At 38.1% G+C, this 24389-nt stretch overlaps 2 protein-coding genes across 2 annotated transcripts in view; one reads left to right on the forward strand and one right to left on the reverse strand.

Moving 5' to 3' along the window:
* Nucleotides 1-11299, forward strand: part of nat10 (N-acetyltransferase 10) — a 130434-nt gene extending 119135 nt beyond the window's left edge. Inside the window, exons 21-29 of the mRNA XM_067994028.1 lie at nucleotides 356-404; nucleotides 2121-2223; nucleotides 2745-2855; nucleotides 4770-4942; nucleotides 6782-6901; nucleotides 7580-7678; nucleotides 8605-8678; nucleotides 10243-10326; nucleotides 10718-11299. Of these exons, the coding sequence (XP_067850129.1) occupies nucleotides 356-404; nucleotides 2121-2223; nucleotides 2745-2855; nucleotides 4770-4942; nucleotides 6782-6901; nucleotides 7580-7678; nucleotides 8605-8678; nucleotides 10243-10326; nucleotides 10718-10817 (913 nt within the window). The 3' untranslated portion in view covers nucleotides 10818-11299. The remainder of the gene's footprint in view (nucleotides 1-355; nucleotides 405-2120; nucleotides 2224-2744; nucleotides 2856-4769; nucleotides 4943-6781; nucleotides 6902-7579; nucleotides 7679-8604; nucleotides 8679-10242; nucleotides 10327-10717) is intronic.
* An 11393-nt stretch (nucleotides 11300-22692) lies between these two features.
* Nucleotides 22693-24389, reverse strand: part of abtb2b (ankyrin repeat and BTB (POZ) domain containing 2b) — a 208822-nt gene continuing 207125 nt past the window's right edge. The window contains exon 18 of the mRNA XM_067994030.1: nucleotides 22693-24169. Coding sequence (XP_067850131.1) covers nucleotides 23972-24169 — 198 coding nt within the window. The 3' untranslated portion in view covers nucleotides 22693-23971. The remainder of the gene's footprint in view (nucleotides 24170-24389) is intronic.

The raw sequence follows: 24389 nt of genomic DNA on the forward strand, positions 1-24389 counted from the left end.
AGTATTACTGGCATGGTGCCTCTACAGGTTAAAATGTGACTGGGACTGCATCTCCAGGGATGCAAGAATGTGCTGTGGTATGGAGCCAACTGGTAAATGGTGACCATAGCTTATATGGAGCTTAGGCTGTACACCATTCACGCAAATGTTCTCCCAGTTACTGTTGTAGGGTGTCAGTTACGTGGAAATGTGCAAAAGCAATTTGTAAGAATGTGACTCTTTTATTACGGGATTAAAGAAAAATACTAAGGTGTCCTTAGGAACAGAGTGGAGCTAATTTAGAAGTTTTGTACAAAAGTGGTCTCCAGGCAAACTCTAACTCATTTTGAAATGTGCACTTCTGTTTTGTTTTAAGGTTCTGGAAGCGAGCTGGATATGTTCCAGTATATCTAAGACAGACACCTGTAAGTTCCTTGAATTCACAATTTTAGTAGAATGTGTTAATCTGAATGCCTTTAGTCTGCACAGAAGAATCAGAATTGGGGAGAGCACCTAGTATATTGCACTTGAAATGATTCATTTCTAGTCATAAAGTGATTGAAACAAGATATATACTGTACATTACTGTCTAAGCAAATTGCATTACTGTATAAACAAATTGAATTGGCACAGAAATACAATTTTGTTGAAAAGATTTCTTTTATACGTGGAAAAAATTCACTGCACAGTAAATGCCTAGTCTGAAAACTGTTGGGTCCTGGCTTGTTTGGATTAGTGGTGACCCACTATACTATGGTGGGGGAAGGGAGAAGATCTTTTTGGGATCTGCTGATTTTTGTATTAATAAAGACTGCCATCAGCTGGTCAAGTTAGATTGTGCATGTAGAGTGAAAATTACAGAGCAGTCAGATGTTTCTCAATTGCTTGTGCTCGACTTTTAAAGGAGGCAATATTTACAAATTCTTTGAAAACCTTTTGTTATTGAAAAATACCATATAAAGGTAAATCAATTGTCCTAATTAAAATCAGAAACTTCAATGTTATCAGAATTGGTAATTACAGTCAAGTTTGCTTTAACTGTTGGGAAGGAAGGTGTCCTCCTAGTCTGAACAGCTTTACCTACTGATAAATGCTAGTAGTCTGTAAAAGCAAATCTTCCAGAAAATACTGTTTCCATGTTAATGATTTGTCACACTCTTACTGCTGGAGGACCTTTATTCCAAAGCAGAATGCATTTAAGGAGAATGAAGATGATCTTTGTTAATCTGGTAGTGACTGCGAAGTACACATAATAGACTTGCGATGGTTAATCCCCTTCATCAAGTAGATTGGTCAAAAAGGCACTAGATTCTAGTACCTTCCTCTACATCTTCTCTATTCTACCTGGAGCAGGGGTCAGACAACAGGGTTTGTGGTGGGACAGTGGGCTTGAAGGAAAGTAAGGAAGTAATCAACCCAAGGGGAAGAGAGAGCAGGAATAAGGAGAGATGGTAAGTCAAAGCCTGAGTAGGAGAGATAATTGTTGGGAGACTTTGACATTCTGGGGTTTGGAGGGAGATGGCTTGTGATAGGCACTGTTGTAAAGCTAATGCTAATATTGGTGAGAGAAAGAGTTGAACATTCTATGAAAAGTGGCTGTGGTGTTGCGATAAGAACTTTGAAAATACCGGCACAGAGAATATTGGGCAGCTATGCTCGGGGAACATTGAAGCCCATTCAGGGATGAAGCAGAGCAACTTTTTTTGGCTTTTTTTCCTCTCTGGATTAATGAAAGGGGATACAGTTGGAAAGCCATGCTATGAGGGCAAGGTAATTATTGATGTCTTGAGGAAAGGAAAGAAATTGAAGGTTAACTTGTATTTGTAGAACGAGATGGCTATAGTGCCAAAATGTGGGGGAAGTTTGCAAGAGATTTGTGTTAGAATTTTTTTGATCGGTTATAGCCCAACAGTGATTACTCAAATCCCCTAAGAAATAACTTTGGCAAACATTACAAGAGTTTTATAACTAAGTCAATGCATTTACCTAATATGGCATCAAAATATTTAACCGACAGTATATATGCAGGAAGAAAAATCTGCTGATTTTCAAGTATTGAGAAACCAGAGCCTTTGTACACTATAAGATTTGAAAGAGTTAGCAATTTGCAACTTTTAATAAAGCTTTTGTGTTAACTGCAGAATGATCTGACTGGTGAACATTCCTGCATCATGTTGAAGACACTGAATGAGGAGGAGGGTGTGGAAACTGCACAAGAGAACTGGCTCCGTGCCTTCTGGACAGGTATAATCCAACATCTTGCATCAACAGATTCAAGACTAGGACTTTGAAATATTAACTTATGCACACTTAAGTTGCCTACTATTTTTAACTTTAACAGAGGCATTAACCTGTTTATTTTAAATAGGTTACCATCTCCATTAAAATAGCAAAATAATTTCACATGGATACTTTGTGTTCATGGACTAATATTCAAAGAGCCAAACTTCAAAAGATAGATGTTTTTCTTTTAAATATGCAGTCCATTTGCAAATTCACATTTTTGTTCATGGACAGTAACTTAACCAGATATATTAATATCAGTCATTTGCATTCTCTAGTAATGAATAGAAAATTATCCTGGTGATGTGAAATGATAAATTATGAATTTTGGTGCAATTGTGTTACCAAAATAGTATATGGCAAATGGGCTTTGAAAGGAAAATGAAAGTTAACCACTAGATTTTAAGGAAATAAATTGTTTAAGTTTTCTGGTTGAATGTACAGACATGTGAATAAATCAGAAATGTGTTGTCTGTGCACAGATTTCCGAAGACGGTTCCTGTCCCTCCTGTCTTACCAGTTCAGTAGTTTCTCTCCCTCAGTGGCATTGAATATTCTTCAGAATAAAAATATGAAACAGGAAACAAAGCCACGTAAGTGACCAACTTATTTCTTGGTAAAAGAATCCATGAAATGTATATTTTGTTTAAGAAAAAGTGTGTGTATTTCAGATGGTGTGCAGTGACAAATAGATTCAACAAAATCATCAAACAGCGAAAGTCTGTGTAGAATATAATTAAAGTAGGTGGGGATAGTCACTAATAATACGGATTAACAAAAAGGCACACAAGATGCAGAGACAAAAAGTTATCTAGTTACTTAGATTAGGGAATGCATAAAATGGTGGGCTAGCCTAACTTCAAAAACTTTGATGTAAACATAGCCTTGGAGGTAATGAGGAATAAAATGCCTGTTTTAATTGCATTATACATCACAAATGCATAATATTGGTATAGTCAGCCTATGAGCAATAATTTGTTACTTAACTTAATGGCTCACTAGAGTTTACTCAAGAACTTCATTACTTGTGAAACGATGAGTTTCTTCTGAAAGTGGCAGTGATTAGAACAGTCAGTGTATCACTGATATGTATGCATCACTTCTTGAACATGCCCAGCTGACTGTGTTTAGGGAGAGTGCAGAGAAAAGCAACAGTAATGATTCCAACAGTAAATGGATTGAGCTATGAGCAAGGATTAATGTCTAAAGAGGAGTACTTCTATTTGGTATGTATAAAGTATTAAATGGTATAGATAAGGGGAACCCAGAATATTTACTTCCAGCTACATCAGGTCACTGGGACGGGATTTAAATTAATGAAAAGAACATTTTAAAAGTATCTTTAGAAAAAAGTTTTATTACTTAGATTATACCAAGCACTTATCCTTTATCAGATTGAGTATGTGGAGTTAGACTTAGGGGAGTTAAAAATACAATTGGATAATAGGCTGCATAAGTTGGAGTACTAGAGGGATGAGCTTGATGGGCTGAATGGCCTTTATTAAATACTTAGCACAGCCATAGAATCCATGGTTAAAAATAGCATAAATGCAAAATAAAGACAAACCTAGTTTACTTACCAAAATTGCTGTTGCAAATTTTTAAAAAGTTGAGCACTTTTAACTTCACAGTACCATTTTGTATGGTGACCATTTTCTGCTGCTTTTACAATTTATACAAACTTCTCCAACACTTTTCACTGTTGGAGTTTTTAAAACTATATTAATTTTGGAAAAGAATATTGCTAGCTCCACCCCCCCAAGCCATTATAGGAAAATATTACCACAATTACCTTCTCTAGCCACTCCAACCCTCCCATAGACAGCTTGCACATGCATGCACTACTCATCCCCACCCTACTTGGTCAATCTATGGTGATCAGCTGAAGAAAGGTGTTAAAGTTGGATGTGAAAGATCTCATGGCATTATTCCGAGAAAACAAGGAATTCTCCTGGTATCCTTGCCAATATTTGTCCCTCAACTGAGCCCACCAAAACAAATTAACTGGTCATTCACCTCGTTTAGTGTTTGTGGGATCTTGCTGTGCACAGATAGGCTGCTGCATTTTGCCAACATAACAGTGACTACATGTCAAAAGTAATTAATTGGATGTGAACCAATGGAATGTCCTGAGGATGTGACGAGGTGCTATATAAATGCAAAATCTTTGTTTCTCTTATAGTTATTAATGTTATTGTATGAACCTCATTATATGGAGTGCAGCAGTAGTTGGTATTCTGCACTGACGGCTGGTAATGGTGCCAGAACTGAATATAAAAACTACTTGAAATTGAAACTGCACCGAACTCTACCAGGGAAGGATTTTCAAGGATGCAAATCAATCTTTTGGTTCAGAAGATGAATTTAAATCACTTTTTCCACCTCTTGCAATATTAATGTTCTGTGACCAATCCACTAAATTGAAGCTTTAATCTGTTTAGGAACCCAATATATACATATTTTTTCAGCTTTGTTGTTGAGCTTGTTTATCTACTTTCCTCTCTCAGCACTTAGCAGGAGTGAGCTGGAAACTATGTTTACACCATATGACCTGAAGCGATTGGAGATGTACTCACGGAACATGGTGGACTACCACTTGATCATGGATATGATATCTAGTATTTCTCGGCTGTACTTCTTGAACCAGCTTGGTGGAATCTCGTTATCTGCTGCACAGTCTGTATGTATTACGATAGTTTTCAGCTTTTGCAATGTACGCAAGGAATTTAAGAATTGAGTTTCTACAGACAATATTTCAAATTTTTTTAATGGATTCCCAAAACTCCTAGGTTTTACAGCAATCCTTTCTAAGGCGTGGAGCAGTCGTTCTTCCTGTCTGTGAACTCATGCAAACTTAGCTTGATAAGCTTAAAAAAAAACTTCCATACGCTTATTTTGAGTATATCTTTCTGGTGGTTGGATTCTAGTTGAGATCCATCTGATTGGTGTGTTGTGATTCAGCCTGTGCTGTGCAAACCCTAGGCAAATAAAAAAAAAAAAATATTGGAAGCAACAGAAGAAACAGCTTGCATGTCATTTTCAATACCCTCTCAATTTTTTTCCACCTTTTTCTCAGTTCCAAATTTTTATTGTCATTTTCTCCTCATGCTATTTTTTTGTTAGTTTCCATTAGTTTGATTGTTATAATCTTTTTCCTTTCCTCCCACCATCCCCCCCCCACCTAATACCCTCTTTGTTTCTAGTGACAGTTTGCTTTTTTTCCACTCCCTTCCAAGTTTTGACCCTGTGTTGGTACCCTATCCCATTCCAAATCCTGTCTAAACTCTCTTGATTGAGACTTAGCTCTGGTCTCTCTACTCACTTCCTTTGTCACCTATTCCCATCTATGGTCCAAGTATTTCTTGCAATGCAGTTCTTGTTAACTGCAGGGGTTTTAAAGCATGATTCTTGATATGTATTCAAATGCTAATTGATTTAGTAGCAGACTACCTTTTCCTGATCTGCGGATGCTTGTTGGTTGCTGGCAATGAAATGCACATACTCAAAATACTGGTACATACTAGAAAAAATTGATGTATGTTAGTAATGTTTAAAATATGTTTCCTCCTACATACTGTGTTTGAAGATGTTGAACAGCTGAAAACTTTCTGTACAGCTATCTCACCAGGTATTTGCTATAATGTTGATAATGCTGCTTTGCTCTGAGGCATTATTTGGCTGGTTTATAAGTATAGTTATTGTGAAGGCTAGTATTGCATTAAATCAATACAAGATTTGCACTTGTTCTAAGCAGAAATTTATGTACATTTGACATGTTACCTATCTGTCCTATGTAGTTGAAATCTTTGTTGAGAACTGGATGTGCTAGATCAGCCAGTTAGAGGAGAATTTTCATCATGACACTTTTTTTGCCCCTCCTCTCCAAAAGACACTGACTTCTACTGGGTACAGTTCCATAGGTGCTTGTAAGCTTTTGGTACCTCACCCAAGGGAGCATTCTTTGAGCCTAGACAGACCATTCAGTGATCAATGGAGATGGGGTGGGAATTGGTACATTGCAGTCCATTCCCATCCTCTCTGTATATGCCTACACTTTCCTTGCAAATGTCATTGGTAAGTGATCAGAAATTAAAATCATGATTGATTTTTATTTTCTCCTTTTCCTTAGCCAAGAGATGCTGAGGGCAGTTTTAGCTGAATAAGTTAAGTCAGCACAAATCAGGGATTAAACCTGGACTTTGCTGGTCTGTATGGCACAGTACCACACTACATGGTGCATACATCTACTGAACTATCAGGAGAAGTCGTTCATTAGAGGACATTTTAAGTCTTTATATACTAATGATATTAATAGGTATTTTATAAGAAAGAATTGTTTTTAAAAATATTCTAAATTAGCTATTAATAGTACAGCAGCATCTACTTTTTTGAATGCATTTGCAAAATGAAAGCTATAACTGAAGCTCCATAAGAAAGAATCATTTATTGAGAGTTTAAATTTTGCACTTTCCCTAAAAATGTTGATGTATTTTCATCAGTGGCTTCATCCTGTTTTAAGGCACTGCTATTGGGTATTGGACTTCAGCACAAGTCTGTTGACCAGCTGGAAAAGGAAATTGATCTTCCAAGTAGCCAGTTGATGGGCCTTTTCAACCGACTAATCCGCAAAATTGTCCAGGTAACTGAATCGCTTAGAACATGGGTGCTGTTGGTAGTTGATTGTAGGAAGACCTTGGTAAACTGAATCCCTTCTACAGGGAAATGTTACAAGCAGGATGTTGAGAGAGACAGAATAGTTGCACATAATAACTGATCTTGTCATATTGGAGCAGAATTGGGAACATTTAATATTTGTCAGAAGCTTGTATCTGGCTTGTATGTACATGGATTTGTTATATTTCAAATTATAAATATCAAGTTATGGTTCTCCCGGATATTAAACAAATTATAAAGTAATTAAAATTTGAGTGTGTTAGCATGAGAGCTACAAGATAGTTTTGCTGATGTGACTCCCAAAACAAAATTTGTATGTGTTTCCCTTTCGTACAACTGATGACTTAATTAAAGTTTTTAGTTATTTGTAGTGTAATGCAGTGAGTTAGAAAGCACTGAAATTGATGCACCAAACTTATTGGTACTTATTAAAATAACCTTGTCAGTTTGTTTAATATCTTTAACAGCTTATTTATGATCTTGTCTGTATCCTTTTTCAATGTGCTGCCTTCAAGTGGAAAGTATTCTACCTAAAATAATTAGTTGAAATGATACACAAAATGACATTTATGTATGACATTTGAATTGTAGCTTCAAAAATCCTTTAGAAAAATCCACTTTATATGTTGTTTCTTCATGCTAGCTCTTTAATACCATCCTGGAGAAAGCTGTGGAGGAGCAAATGATTACCGCAAAGGAGATCATCATGGAACCTACAATCAAATCGCTTTCTGAGGATCTGGTACGGATGAAGCCTTTAGTTAAATTATACATTATTTAATGATCTGGAATGTGGCTGATGCAAAATGGGAATACCTTCATATTTGTAGTCAGCAAATAAATCTTGTGTGTTATTTGTCTGAGTTTTCACCTAGTTGAAGATAGTTATGCATTTTTCAATACCTTCTACTGTAGGATTATTTTAATGCTTAGTACTAGTTCTTGTGCAATACTGTCTAGTCCCTCATGCTAGCAGAACACTTTTGCAGAGCCACTGCCTCTTGCAGTGGCTCTGCAAAAGTGTTCTGCTAGCATGAGGGACTAGACAGGATTGCACAAGAACTAGTACTAAGCATCAAAATAATCCTACAGTAGAAGGTATTGAAAAATGCATAACTATCTGCACCCCCTGAATGCCTATTTTCATTAGAAGCTTTTGAGCAAAACTGTCATTATCAGTACTTATGACTGTCTATTTCTAATGTTAGGTGACTGTCATCCAGCAGGAAAGGGAAGGGTAAGCTTTGTAAGAGTACGTCACTCCAGCCGTGCCCTCTACTGCTTGATCGGAATGCTGATCGAGGTGGTTACAAAAGAATCCGTGATCTTGAGTACCCCTTTATCAGCAGTTATGATATACGGTGACCAATAGCCCAGCACAAGGCTGGAAAAGTGACAGCACCCTACCACCAATATCTGAGTGAATACCCAGAATAATAAATCCAGTTCAATGACTATATTAATTGATTACTGCTTTAAGCAAATATTTTTAAAACAAATGAACAAAAGTTTCACTTAGTGAGAGGTAGAATTTGCCAGTAATTTATTTCTGATATTTATTTGGAAAGATGATTAAGAATGTTGCATCCCAGATGTAGAGCAGGGTAGAAAAGCCAGTTCTTTCCAAATATCTTGCGTTGACGCTGTTTTTTCTTTTTCTCAATGTAGGAGGAAGCAGCAAAGGAATTCCAAGAAAAACACAAACAGGAGGTTGAAAAACTGAAAGGAATGGATCTAACCCAGTAAGACACTGTTAATGAGACATGCAATACATGTGAAGCAACAAAATCTGTACTGCTGAGGGATCCATTAGATCCATGAACTTGCAAGCACAAAGGGCTTAATTCATGGGGGAGGCCACTTGGGCTAAATCATATTTCACAATGTACTTGCTGCAAGCTTTGGTTCAAATATTTGAATTGACTATGCATTATTTCATGTGCTAGGGTTGTTAGTCACATGACTGAGAATCTTCAATCGCATTCGCTAGGCGCCAGAAACTGTGGCTTATATATCTGATATAAGGAGTGCTCTTTCCTTTCATTTCTGGGACCTGAGTTTGATTCCAATTCAGATAATTAGAATGAGTATCTTCTTTTTGTTTGGTGCAAGGTTCCTATTTAAAATGAGCTGGATAGTCTCAATCCAGTTCAACAGAGCTCACAGTAAAATGCTACCCACTGTAGGACACAAATTGGAAACTAAAGATGGAAAATAGAAATGCCCTTTTTCAGTGGGGTGTTCTTCAGGTGATAGTCTAAGGCATATTGTTGGGGCAGAGTAGAGGGAGTTTTAGCCTAGAATAGTATTCACTGTTGTAATGTAGGAAATGTGGCAGCTAATTTCCAGAATAACAGAGGATCTTTTCATTAGAATAATGAAAGTTAAGAGGAGCTCGGATAGAGGTATTCAAAATAATGAGGGGTTTTGATCAGTTAAATAGAGAAAGATTATAGTCAGTTAATTGGTAATTGGAGGGCATAAATGTAAGATAATTACTACAAAAACCATGGGCAAGGTTAGGAGAAATGTTTTTATGCAGAAGGTTCTTAAGACATTGAATGAAACAGTAGAGGAAGCAGAATCCATAATAGCTTTTACAAGGGAATTGACCAAGAGGTCATAATTCATGTGGGATCCTTGACTGTGAGTGACAGCAGACTACTTTTGGTGGGCATCACAGCCAGGCCTAATCCTGTCCTCACTCAACTTCCAGCAGAGGTCGCTGGATAACAAGAGAGGGAGCCCTGGCCAATTTTCCCATACCTAACCCAGGAGTGCTCTGGACAGTTGTAACACTGGGATTGACATGGGACTATCCTAGTCTATATGGTTCAGTCACCAGATAAACATCCTGAGCCATGGTGGGGGGCACACAGGAATTACTTTAAATTTTCTAAAGCACAATTTTTGGCTGTGTTTTTTAAATAGTTCCTGTTACTAGAAGGTACTTTATGTAGCATCTTGGTTCATTATGGCACTGTAGAATACTTGGCTTAGTGTAGATTTTGCACATCTACACATGAAAGGGTTTGATTAAGATACTGCTCCAGTACCCTTTCACTAATGGTATTTTATAAGTTCAGCAGTGCTTAGTGGCAACAAATTGGTACTACATGAGCTTCACTTTTCATTTGTTTTTATAATAAATTCAGCTTTTGCCGACTTGTATATCAGAAATTATGGTAAGCTGTTTGAGATAATCGATCATCATGTATTTACTTCTTCACATTTTTCTTCGCACTAGAAGTCTGGTGTACTGCTTATCCAAGACAGCAGACATTCATAACATTCTTCTTTGTCCAGGTATATGATCCGTGGAAATGATGATGAATGGAATGAAGTACTAAAGTCAGCAGGACAGAATGCCACCGTTATCAGCATTAAGGGGTGAGACTTGTACCTATGTGCAGGATTAATGATATCTTCTGAAGTATTACTGTGTTTATGGATTGAACTTGAGCAGTTTTGAATACAATGATAACCAAAATGCAGCTGAGAAGTGAAAAGTAGAGGGAGAGTCGTTCCCAACCTGTATACATACACTTTCTAGATCTCCTGTTGCCTTGATGGTGTAGGGAGACTGAATTCAGGGAAAGTGCAACAACCTCACTTCAAAAAGAAAGCAAACTATGTCTGGAAAATGGATTTATCTCCTTAATAACTCTCAAACTTAGTGAGGTTTCCTGTAATTTTCAAAAACTTGTCATTCTTGAAGGAAATGCATGCTCTTCAATGGAAAGCACGTAGTCAATTTAAACAATTTTTTTTAACTCTTTAGTGCCAAAAGAAAACAAGATTCTATAGAGAAAGGAGGTCTCCAGCTACAGAAGAAACGGATGAAAAAGAATAAGGAAAAGAAACAGAAGTGGACAAAATAATTTACATTACCCAAATGAACAATTATATTTGGAATTTGGTAATTTATTTCAAATCCAGCCTTGTCAATGTAAAATAGTGAAGAGGATTTTTTGATATGATGAAATTGTCTGATTCATTTCAGTCACTGTAAGAAATGAGATTGGACTCTTGAAAATGATGGGAAGTCATGTACTGCCAAGAAGCGCAGAAGAAGGTGATAAGAAAAGAAAGTTAATGTTGCATCCCAATTTGGAATTCCAGAGATCTCAAGGAAGGGATGACCACCTCTATCTCTCCCTCCCCCCTGCTTCATACATAAACACTTTGACATTTCCAGGGTTGCTGTTGAGTTTTTAATGCAGTTGCCCCACCCAAATAGAAATCCCTGCTGTTGAATTTGAAGCATGGTGAGTCTACGGATTTAAATAAAGGACAACTTAAAAATGTAGCCCATGTAAAAATGAAATGTGGCAAAATATATTAAAAGTTGATTTTATTTTCATTTGTGGTAAATTTGTTTTAACCTTCCTTAGCTTCTAATTCTGTTTTATTGTGTTCATAAGTAAAGGCTTAAGTGTGTGAGCCTTTATCCATTACAAATCTCCAGTTTAGTTATACTGAAGTCTGCTGGAGTAGAAGCAATCTTTGTGTGACTGAATAGACTTGGAGTCTTCCAAATAATAAATGCAAGTATTAATGTACAGTGCAGTTATCAGAACTGTGGTGTACAGTATATTAATACTTTTATATATTAGACTAAGTTGTTGCAACTTGGATATCGTAGTTCAGTGGTTTGAACCAACCTATGCAGATTGGCTGTCACATTTGCTACAAGGCAAATGACTACATTTCAAAGTAATTAATTGATTGTGAAGTGCTTTGTGATGTCCTGAGCACATGAAACAGGCTATTTTAATTTTTTTTGTTCATTCTTGGGATGTAGGCTTTGCTGACTAGGCAGGTATTTATTGCCCATCCCTAGTTGCCCTTGAGAGGGTGGTGGTGGGCCTTCTTGAACCACTACAGTCCGTGTGTGAAGGTGCTCCCACAATACTGTTAAGTAGGGCATTCCAGGATTCTGACCCAGTAGGTTAAAGATAAATGAGCAGGAGAAAGATTTGGGAAGGGTCCTTGACCGCATTCTCAAGGTTCAGGTTCAGTGACACGATTGTCCTGGGCTGTGTTGCTGGATGATTCATTGCAAAATTAGGACCTCAACAATAGGGTTATATAAGGCTTTGGTACAACCTCATTTGGAGTATTGTATCTAGTTTTAGTCCCTCCACCTCAGGATTGACATTGTGATTGTTAAAGGTGCAGAGAAAGTCAACAAGGGTCATCCCTAGCTTGAGGTCATGGAGCTACAAAGATCGACTTGATGCCATATTCACTGGAGCGACGGAGACTTGGAGGGCATCCGATCCAGGTATTGAAGATTATTAAAGCCATGAACATTGTGCAAATAGAGATGCTGTGTTAGAAATGATGGGATCAGGTAGAACAAGGGATCACCCATACAAGTGGAGGAAGCTGAGGGTTAGGTTGCATTTCCAGAAGTTTTACTTTTCCCAGAGAGTGATCGACTTGTGGAACAGAATTCTAAAGGAAGTATTAGAGACTGATTTCTTGCAATCCTTCAAGGAGGTGTTATGTGGATTTCTGGAAAATTAAGTGATCATGGCATATGGAAAGGAAGAGAAAATAATTCTGGAAAATAATGTGTGGATCTGGGACCTCCTGGGGCTTGGCTAAAAGCCCATTTGGAGTTGAGAGGAATTTTTATGGAGGACTACTGCATTGACAACAGATCTTTTTTGCATCTGAGATGTGTTGGGGGGGGGGGGGGCGGCCACAGGGAGGGAGGAGAATTGGTAATCAGCCAAACAATAGGGTTGCGCATGTATGGGCCTGATGGCCTTTTCTTGTTCTGAATACATACACACAAACATTTAATTGGAGCTCAAACTGTGTGTGTCTTTCTCTAGAGACATTTGTAGTGTTCTTTGGGAGAAGATGATTTAAAATTGTGGCTATATGGAAAACTCCTGAACTGGTGACTTTGAAATTAGTTTCAAGTTGCAGTGTTTCTGGCTCTGTAAGAGTTAATGAACATCTAATTGGTTAAAATGAGCAAAATAGTTCATGAAATTAAATGAGGGTTACTGAGTAGTTAGAGACCTGATGGTGGCAGAAAGTTGGAGTAAGGCTTATAAATATTCAAAAAAATATAAATGCATCATATAGTGGCTTCCTAGTGCTTAATATGTTTAAATATCATTAATGCCTGTGTTCTTTGGATATAAAAAGTTATGGACTTGGATGAATTTAAGTTTCTGATGCCTTTTTTCATATTCTTTAGATGTCATTATATGGATTGAACTACTTCCACTGTGCATGTATAATTTGCTTGTTTAGTTTCATATTATCTTGGATGTTCTGCCTAACACTACTTCCTAATTCTGAGCTAAACACTTTTATAGATAGGGTGTTCTTGATCTTATCTGGGTGATCAGCTGCAAGTTTGAAAGATATTGCCAAAAGCTTGGTTGTAAGTGCAATGCAATTAATTAGAGGGGCAAAAAATGAAAGGATGAAACTGAAATTTGCTGTTCTTTGGAATGAACATAAAGTGGATGAAGGATTTCCTTTTTTCTTTGAGTCATCAAGCCTTGTACTTTATAAATGAAAAGGCAACACAGTAATTAAAGCATCAGTTTAATAGGAGTAAATATACGTATACACAACATTACAGGCTGATAAGCAGAGTAATCCGTTAAGGACATGATTATTGTGGGATGTGTAGAAAGTTAGTCAGATTGATAAATGTTTGCTATCTGGAAACTGGCCTCATTATTTGATAGGACATCACTTTCAATACATTTCTCTTCATGCTGTTATGCATGACTCCATACAATGTTACTGTACTTTATAACACAGATGTCTGAAATCTGGCACTCGAGTAGGTGTTAGAGGATGTCTTTAATCATCTGCTTGCCAGTGATCTGAGCTCCTCTTTGGTTGCCATCCCCAAATTTAATAGAATACATTCTGTTTTGAATTGAGATATTCCAATCACAAAATAGCTAGGTTGAAGATTTAATGACAGGATCCCATATAAAGTCAAAAAGCAAGTCATGATTTTTATAACTAGTTTGGCAATTGTACAGAATTGAAGCACCAATAATGCACTTTAATTCTATTCAGAAGGGTTGGTGTACTTTATTGATTAACAGCTAGAACCTCATTCAAGTTACCCGCTGCAAGGCTATCTTTGATTTTGATGAGACAGGACATAACCTCATACTGAGCAAAGAAGAAAAAAATGCATTCACTCCTAAAATTTGGTTACAGTTTGCAATTAAATTGGAAATTACCCTGGACTGGAGATCAATGGTTATAGAGTAAATAGAATAACAAAGAAAAATATAAAAGGTGACCATAGTGCGCTCTCTTTTGGTGGAACACAGTTGAATGATTTATAGCTATAATTTACCACCATGGGAAAAATGATACACTTCAGAAGAAAGAAATCTTACTTAAAAGAGAACAGTAGACATTTGGAATGGTAGAAAATAAAGAATTGTATGCCTTGAAATTTTTGCTAGCAGCAGTTTTCTTCTTTGCCAAAAATGGTCCTTCACTGGAAGGATTTTCAGGATATTTACCACTCACTCTGGGCACAGCTGAGAAGTAGCTCCTGTGACCTAATGAGAAATATTAAAGTGGCCTCCATACTGTAATAGTTCTCCAATAGAAAACCCATATTCATTAAAAAAAAATATTGTAACAGTGCAGTTATATCCCATTACATAGTACCATGGGGATGCGGGTTCGAGCCTGCTATTCACTAGAACGTGGCCAGCATTAGGGGAGGGAGGAAAGAAATCAGAAGGAAGTCAAAAGACAGAACTGCAAGAACCTTAAAGCAGGTCAACTAATTGGGCTATAGCCGAGGGACAGGAGGTGGGCTGGGGAAGGAAAGATAGCAATTTAAAAAAAAAAATTGAAATGCCAACTATACTTTGTAGAACATCCCAAGGCATTTAGTGTATATAAAGTTAAAGGTGCTATATAAATAGTTGTTAAATCTATATGAATCCACTGTGTATCTTTTAATTATAATCCAAATGTTCAGTAAGTACAAATTATCCCACTTGAGAAAAAACTAAATTCACTAATAATGTCTATCAATAATTTCTGTTCTGCACCATCTCCATTAAATGTCCTATACAGAAAGTACCTGGGTGGCTTGTACTGCTCCATCTGTTGTCACACTGTGTGGAACATTTGTCTGTAATTTTTGTTCCTTTTTCCTTGCTATATATGTACTTTTAGTATGTTTTTGTGATTGGCATTTTGATTTTTCTGACTCATTTTTATACACATCCAAATAATCTGTAATTTTGAACTAATTACATACGTGCAAACAAATTATCTCCTAGCTCATCCATATAAGACATAAACTAAAACTATTTTATTTCAAGGACCAGTCGTTCATTATTTACAGAATGCACAACTTTACCTAACACAACACAGTCTCACTACAGACATATTCAACTCTGTAAAAACAAGCAAAATTGTAATAATTTACAGTATTAGGCTGGAGCTCTTACACAGTTAATTTAATGTTGTGGAGGGAATAGGGCATTTTTGAGCATGAGAGCTCAAATTAACAGTCAGAGTTTTACAGTCATTTTTCCTGTAATAAAAACAGAAAATGCTGGAGAAGCTCAGCAAGTCAGGCAGCATCTGTGGAGAAAGAAACAGAGTTAATGTTTCAGGTCGAAGACCAGTTCTGAGCTTCTCCAGCATTTTCTGTTTTTATTTCAGATTTCCAGCATCTGCAGTATTTTGCTTATAATTTTTCCTGTGTTTGGGTATAATCAGTTGCTCAGTTATAGAAAGGATTCCTGTGTGAGAAACCTTGAAAACTGATCCGTTTGATCAATGTTACAAAGAGAAAAGCTTCCAAAATTAAGCTCACTAATCCACAAAAATTTGTCCACCAGGCAGAAGTTGTTTCGACAAATATTTTGTAAGGAAGGTTTTGTGTAATTAAAATAAAAGCATTGAGAACTTGACATTCCTCTTCATTTTTTACCTCTTCCCTGAGTTCCACGGCCTAACGCTAATCTCCAGGATCTGCATCCAAGCTTCTTTAGAACTGACTTCTGTAGGATGGGCAAGATCAGTGCAAACAGGCTCACTCTTTTCCTGCGAGGAAGTGCTTTAGTTGAACTCTGGCTCTCCCTCCAACTGCCTGGCATTTAAAATTATATTTTTCCCAATCTTCCCAGACCATTTTTAGGGGATGGAGAAGTCTTCAGAAGCCAACAATGCAAGAACACCAGTGGGCATCCCTAGGTTCCACTCGCTTGGCATCGCACATTGAACTGAAAAATTGGCTTGTTTCCATTCATGGCTCCTCCCCTCACTCCACCCAGCCTTCCCCCAAACCCCCCCTCCCCCCACCAAAATAATGAAACTCAAATGTGGTTTATCACTGCAATACTGAGCTATGTAAATATTCTTCCTTCTAAACCTGCTAACCTGAAGATCACCCAATGTCGTCTCTGCAATCCAACCTTGACTTCTTTCTCTTCTGTCCTAAACTCAACACAATTCTGCCTCTTGCATTGTTCTGCTTCTGCAACCTCTACATGCCTTTTCTGTCATAGGATAGTTATGAAGATAGACATATAGAATATCATTGTACATAAATAATGAACCCTATTTCAATTATTTTATAACTACTGGCACAATCTCAGCCCATTCTGTAATTAAATTGTGCAAGTAGCACCTTTTTTGAATTACAGTATTTTGATTTTGGAATATTTAATGTTATGTGCCTTTAAGTGTGCTTAGATGTTGAAGTTGCCATTGAACTTTAGACTAAGGTAAGATGAGGTTAATTCTTCAGCTTAAGTTAGAAAGTATGTTTTATGTTAGTAGCTACATAATGTATTTTTTTGTTAGTTATTTATTATAACACTGTCTACACAAGAATAGTCAGAGATGAGAAAAGGCCATTAAGCCCACTAAACGCTCATTCCCCAGTCATTCAGCTTTTATGGCTGCACAGAAATTTTTAAAAAACAGATCTGAAATAGAATTTGATTTATATGCACTTTTGTGCTAAATCTGACACACTGACCAGATTTATTTACTGTCTGAGACTCTCTGAGCTTACACATACTCTATTTTTAAACTGGTTACTTGGGCCAATCACCATTTACATGATTACTGAAAATATAAGAACAGCCCCAGTATCTCCATCAAGGAGATAACAGTTGCGCATTAACTTGAATATAAGGTCAAACTCAAAGTTGTAAGAAATGCCTCGTGTACAAGTGCCTCACCTTATTTCCACCACACTGTCTCCAGATAAACACTGTAAGACATTACTCTTTGCCAATCACTCTCAAGTCAAAGAAATTACAATGTAATAAAAAGCCATCTTGCTTTTAACAATTGCTATTCCACACAAGTTTAAAATATATATACACTTCTGAATGTTTCACATAAATTATGAAATACTTCATTAAAAATTGTTGTTCATTTCCAACAACTATTTTAATCGGGTGGTTTATTTGCCTGTTACATCCCTGTGTAATGCACTTTTGATGAAACGTAATGAGTCAGAGAGATATTGGGTTGGTGGACTGATCACAAACTGATGGCACTAGTAGATTACTTGTTGCTATTACACGGTCCAACTGCAATCCTTATACTAGGTCCATTCAGTTTATGTAAAAGCTTTTCTGGCAGTGAGAATGGATTATAGTACAAGTAGTAATGTCTATATCTCACTTTTACCTTTTTAACAACTATGTTCTTCAAAGCCTTTGTTATATTGTACTTGTGTGGGAACATTATACCACACTGTTATCTTATTAATCTACTTATTACTGTAAAACAGATATTTTCAATGCATTTCCATGTCCGTTATCCCATTTTATTTTGAGTCATGATTTTCTAGGTTAAAACCCCTTAGCTGGTCATGCTTTCTGTTATACAGCAACATAAGCAGCGGTCTCTAAGCAGTTTTCTGCCTGTTCCTCTGTCAGCTGTAGTATCTAGCTCTAGGTGAGGGGGAGGGAATCACATACAAATAAAGAGGGGAAAAACAGCTCAGTTTCAAATAACTGTTCTAAGTTTAGCATTCATGTGCATAACCTAAAGAGGACCTGAAGTATCAGATAACATGAAGAAAGGAGAGTGTGGAGATGGGCTCTCAAGACCACCATGTGCAGACGAATATGGAAAGGGCATCTTAAAATCATTCCAAACCTAACTGCAAGCTGTTTGCTGCAGGAACTGTGGCCAGATTATCAGTCTGCTGAATGTGCTCTAGCCATGTCCCCAAATCTAACTTTCTGGATGGCAGCACATGAGGCCATGAAAACCGTGAACAGCCTTGCAGATCCATCCCTATTTTGGATGGGTCTATTGGTTAGTAGAGCAGTCCCCCCACCTTCCCAAGCTTGCAAGCTGCTGCTGCACTCACTGTTAGTCGCAAGATGGTGCATCTCCTTCCTGTGGTGGCACAAGCTCCCTCCCCCACAACCAATATATGGTTGAAACAGCAATGGGACACTTGCCAGTCGGAACACACATACGGTTCCTATCTGCAGCTGGGGAAGTACTAGACAGACTTCCCCAGAGGCCTACTACTTACAGGACCTGTTAAACTCCATAGATGGCTCCTGAGATAAGGATACTGCCCTGAACTGTGGACAGAAGTTCTATCAGTGCCCTATCCAAAGCCCATCAAGGACAGTACCAAACCCTGCATGGTTACTGATCAATAAAGACAGGATCCTTGGGTCAAATCCAAGATGCTTCCATCTTCAAGCATGTACTACTCCCAGTAAATGCATAGCTGGACCAATGAAGGTAAGGTTACCACTGTATCCTGTAAGCAGCAAGCAATATGCTGGTTGCACAATTGATGATCATGTACAATGAATTCCTAAAACTTATGTACTAATCTAATTCCTTTCCTCTTTAATTAAAAAAAACTGCAAACATGCTTTAGCCATTACAACTACCAGTTATTATCCCGATATTAACATAGAAACATAGAAAATAGGAGCAGGAGTAGGCCATTCGGCCCTTCGAGCCTGCTCCGCCATTCAATATGATCATGGCTGACCCACTATCTCAATACTATATATCCGCTCTCTCCTCACACCCTTTGATGCCTTTTGTGTCTAGAAATCTATCTAGCTCCTTCTTAAATAGATTCAGTGACTTGGCCTCCACAGCCTTCTGTGGTAGAGAATTCCACAGGTTCATCACCCTCTGAGTGAAGAAATTTCTCCTCATCTCAGTCCTAAATGTCCGACCCCGTATCCTGAGACTGTGACCCCTTGTCCTGGACCCCCCCAAACAGGGGAAACATCCTCCCTGCATCCAGTCTGTCTAGCCCTGTCAGAATTTTATATGTTTCAATGAGATCCCCTCTCAATCTTCTAAACTCGAGTGAATACAGGCCGAGTCAACCCAATCCCTCCTCATACAACAGTTTTGCCATCCCAGGGATCAGTCTGGTGAACCTTCGCTGCATTCCTTCTATGGCAAGTATATCCTTTCTTGGGTAAGGAGACCAAAACTGCACACAATACTCCAGGTGTGGTCTCACCAAGGCCCTGTATAACCGCAGTAAGCCATCCTTGCTCCTATACTCAAATCCTCTTGCAATAGGAAGGAATAGGAACAGGAGTAGGCCATTCAGCCCCTCGTGCCTGCTCCACCATTTGATAAGATCATGGCTGATCTGTGATCTAACTCCATTTACCCGCCTTTGGCCCATATCCCTTAATACCTTTGATTGCCAAAAAGCTATCTATCTCAGATTTAAATTTAGCAATTGAGCTAGTATCAATTGCCGTTTGCAGAAGAGAGTTCCAAACTTCTACCACCCTTTGTGAGTAGAAATGTTTTCTAATCTCGTTCCTGAAAGGTCTGGCTCTAATTTTTAGACTGTGCCCCCTACTCCTAGAATCCCCAACCAGCAGAAATAGTTTCTCTCTATCCACCCTATCTGTTCCCCTTAATATCTTATAAACTTCGATCAGATCACCCCTTAACCTTCGAAACTCTAGCGAATACAACCCCAATTTGTGTAATCTCTCCTCATAACTTAACCCTTGACCCCTCTAGTAAACCTATGCTGCGCTCCCTCCAAGGCCAATATGTCCTTCCGAAGGTGCGGTGCCCAGAACTGCTCACAGTACTCCAGGTGTGGTCTAACCAGGGTTTTGTACAGCTGCAGCATATCTTCTGCCCCCTTGTACTCTAGTCCTCTAGCTATAAAGGTCAACATACCATTTGCCTTCCTAACTGCTTGCTGCACCTGCATGTTTGCTTTCAGTGACTGGTGTACAAGGACACCCAGGTCCCTTTGTACATCAACATTCCCCAATCTATCACCATTTAAATAATACTCTGCCTTTCTGTTTTTCCTTCCGAAGTGGATAACTTCACATTTATCCACATTAAACTGCATCTGCCAACAGCTGTCTGAAGTCCATACTCTCCCTCCTTATAGCATATATATTGCTTCTGGTTTACTATCATTTCTGGGGTTAGTTCCATTTTTGCTTATTTTTGTCCTTTAGACTAATTCAAAGCCATGGGTTGTTGATATACATTTGACTAGTCACCTGGAGAGATTGAGTAGAATGGGTCTATACTCTCTAGAGTTTAGAAGAATGAGAGGTGATCTCATTGAAACATACAAGATTTTGAGAGGGCTTGACAGGGTAGATGCCAGGAGGTTGTTACCCCTGGCTGGAGAGTCTAGATGTAGGGGGCATAGTCTCAGGATAAGGGGTCGGCCATTTAAGACTGAGATGAGGACGAATTTCTTCACTCAGAGGGTTGTGAATCTTTGAAATTATCTACCCCAGAGGGCTGTGGATGCTCAGTCATTGAGTATGTTCAAGGCTGAGATCGATAGATTTTTGGACTCTAAGGGAATCAAGGGATATGGGGATCGGGTGGGAAAGTGGAGATGAGGTCAAAGATCAGCCATGATCCTACTGAGTGGCAGAGCAGGCTCGAGGGGCCTTATGGCCTACTCCTATTTCTTATGTTCTTAGCCTGGCTGTACAGGGGAGTGCCATTCTCAGAAGTATGTATGAAAAACACAAGCTGCTGTAATTCACTGGGAAATAAACCAGTGATACTAGGTCCAATAACCTGATTCACCAGGTAGCATATCACAGTAAACTACCGCTTATTCTAGTGTGTCACATTTATACCACACAGATACATAGTGAAGTTTTACAATGTTGTTCACTATTTACATTAAAAATTTGCACTCGGAAATTGCAAGTATAATTTCAAAATTTGCAGACACCCAACCGGAGGGGTATAGTTAATACCGAGGCGGATTGCGACAACATACAGGAAGACATTGATAAACTTCCAGAATGGGCATGTAATTGGCAAATGAATTTCAATATAGGTAAGTGTGATGTATTACATTTTGGTAGGAAGAATAAGGGGCCACGTACTGCTTAGATAATAGTCTAAATGAGGTAGAGGAGCAGAGGGTACAGATATACAAAATCACTAAAAGTAATAACGCAGGTTAATAAGGCCATTTTTTTTAAAAAGCAAACCAAGCACTGGGGTTCATTTCTAGATGGGTAGAATTAAAAAAATAGAGAAGTTATGTTAAACTTGTATAGTACCTTGGTTAGACCACATTTGGAGTACTGTGCACAGCTCTGGTCTCTATTAGAAAAAGGATAGAGGCACTGGTGAAGGTGCAAAAAGTATTTACTAGGATGATACCAGAACTGAGAAATTATACCCATCAGGAAAAGAGGGGAGACTTGATTCTTTTTTATTATTTGTTCATGGGATGTGGGTGTTGCTGGCAAGGCCAGCATTTATTGCCCAAATTGCCCTTGAGAAGGTGGTGGTGAGCTGCCTTCTTGAACTGCGTGATTTGCTAGGCTATTTCAGAGGGCCATTCAGAATCAACCACATTGTTGTGGGTCTGGAGTCACATAAAGGCCAGACCGGGTTAGAATGGCAGGTTTCCTTCCCTAAAGGACATTAGTGAACCAGATGGGTATTTATGACAATCCGGTAGTTTCATGGTCACCATTAGCTTTTTATTCCAGATTTTATTTACTTAACTGAATTTAAATTCCCCAGCTGCCGTGGTGGGATTTCAACTTATGCCTCTGGATCAGGAGTCCAAGCCCCTGGAATACTAGTCCCGTAACATAACCATTATGCTACCGTACCAATAGTGGTGTTTAAGATTATGAAAGGGTTTGATTCGGTAGACGTAGAGATGATGTTTCCACTTGCGGGGAGACCAGAACTAGGGGCATAAATGTAAGACAGTCACTAATAAATCCAATAGGGAATTCATGAGAAACTTCTTTACCCAGAGAGTGGTTTAGAATGTAGAACTTGCGACCACACGGAGTAGATGAGGCGACTAGCATAGTTGCACTTATGGGGAAGCTAGATAAACACGTGAGGGAGAAAGGAATAGAAGGATATGCTGATAGGGTTAGATGAAGTAGGGAGGGAGCAGGCTCGTGTGGAGCATAAACACCAGCATGGACCAATTGGGCCAAATGGCGTTTCTGTGCTGTACATTCTACGTGTAAGGGGCTCTGGTTAGAAATGCATCAAAGGCTTGTTCTGATGATAACACACTCTGTTGATGTCAGCTGTCTGAACCACAGTGCTGCATTGGAATTAGGGTCATGCTGAGATTACAAGTACTGCCGATATAAAACTGATGCACTGAGAGTACCCCATCATTAAACCATTGCTTGTGATATAAAGGTCTAATGGGCTTCTTGATTGAAAGAAACTCTTCAATTTTAAAGAGAAAAATTCCTTATCATCTACCAGCATTTCTACCGTAACACAGTGCAATTGCACTGATGCATTGAATGCCATGTGGTTGTTAGATTGGAATGTCACAGTACTATATTGATGAAGTAAACAATGATTCCACATAATAGTGGAAAGCTAATCTATCTGGCCAAACTATTCTGCACATGTTATCATCTTTGATCCCATTTTTTTTATTGGTCTTTCATGATTAATACATTTGGACTCATGACAGGGTAAAAGAAGATTTATCTTTGCACAGGCTTCACAAGTCAGTACATCTACTATCAAAAGAAGCCATACCTGTCTGACAGTTTTTGTAACACACAATGCATTTGATGTTTAATTGATTATTAGGACAGCCATTAAATCTCGTGCATTCAAAGTTGCAATGCACTTATGAGACTGAAATTCCTCTATGCTATTTTTAACAAACTGATTAATGCATTTGCAGAAAATCCTTGTGTGCTATTATAACAGACATTAACCTGTTTATTCAGGTTGTTAATCTTGTTAAAATAGACTGAAAATTGATATAAATATACTAACCATGCATCAAAAAATAGTGCACAGAGGAATTTGAACCCCATTACAGTACAGTTTTCAGCCACACCTGGAAGTACTGCATCTTTTTAATTAAGCATTATATTTTCTCCATGGCTAGTCTATAACTGGCACATACATACACCCTAAAGCACCAAAGGTTTACTAAAGCTTAATTCCCCAAACTAATAATAATGACATTGACTACAATCTTTTAGTTATAACCGCCATAAATATAGTGCTAGTAGTCCTGTGCATAGGGTGCATTAGTAGTATTATATTGATTTTGTAATCTCTATGTATAGTTTGATGTTTCTCTGATACTATGTTACATTATCCTTCTTTGAGCCTGAGAAAAGGGCAGGAGTATACAATAAAGTTATATTTCATTTGCCAGGGCATTGTAGTGCTGATCTGATCTGTCCCTTATCACTTTAGATAAAAGAACTATGGCAGAAATAGCCCCCCACCATTGCTCCAATGCAGCTGTGTGAGACACCAGGGAGTAAGGAATGATCACATTGAATTATCAAATGTCGATTAGGAACACATTTCCTGATTTGGTTTTGCATAATTACCATGAAATCATCAATTACAGTTTTATTGTGGATACCATGTTTACCTTTGTGCTGATGAAAGTTGTTCACATCACCAAAGAACCAACCATCACAAAGTCAGGGAAAGAAAATCATTGGGAGAAGGGCTAGCCCACATGGGGTGTACGTAATACTTTCCCAGTTTATTGCCGATCAATGTTTCACACCCTTGAGGTGATGTAGATTGACCGCATTCTGTTGGCTAATGCAATATCCAGGCCCTGTAGGGGGTCCAGGCCCTGCAGTTTGCTGTTGCGTCCATAAATCAGCTGCTTGAAAGACTCTTGATCGAGAAGCGCACCAATGTTTTTCAGGAAATAGCTCTCAGTGTATGAAAGTAGCTCAATTGCATTGTGTATCTGCAGAAACCAAAATAATTACAGTCAATATACTGAGTGGTAAATCAACTTTGCAACTTTCAATGTCTTTCAAAATAAAAATATAGATATTATGCTCAAAATGAAGAACTTAGCAACTCTTTCCCATTTCCTTCAACAAGAAGGCATAGACTTAAACTTAGAAAAAGAGGATGAAAAAACAGTTTAGATTTAACTACTTTACACAGAGCATGGAATGGGC

Source organism: Heptranchias perlo, chromosome 12 (assembly GCF_035084215.1).
Source record: "Heptranchias perlo isolate sHepPer1 chromosome 12, sHepPer1.hap1, whole genome shotgun sequence".
In the NCBI taxonomy this organism is placed as follows: Eukaryota; Metazoa; Chordata; class Chondrichthyes; order Hexanchiformes; family Hexanchidae; genus Heptranchias; species Heptranchias perlo.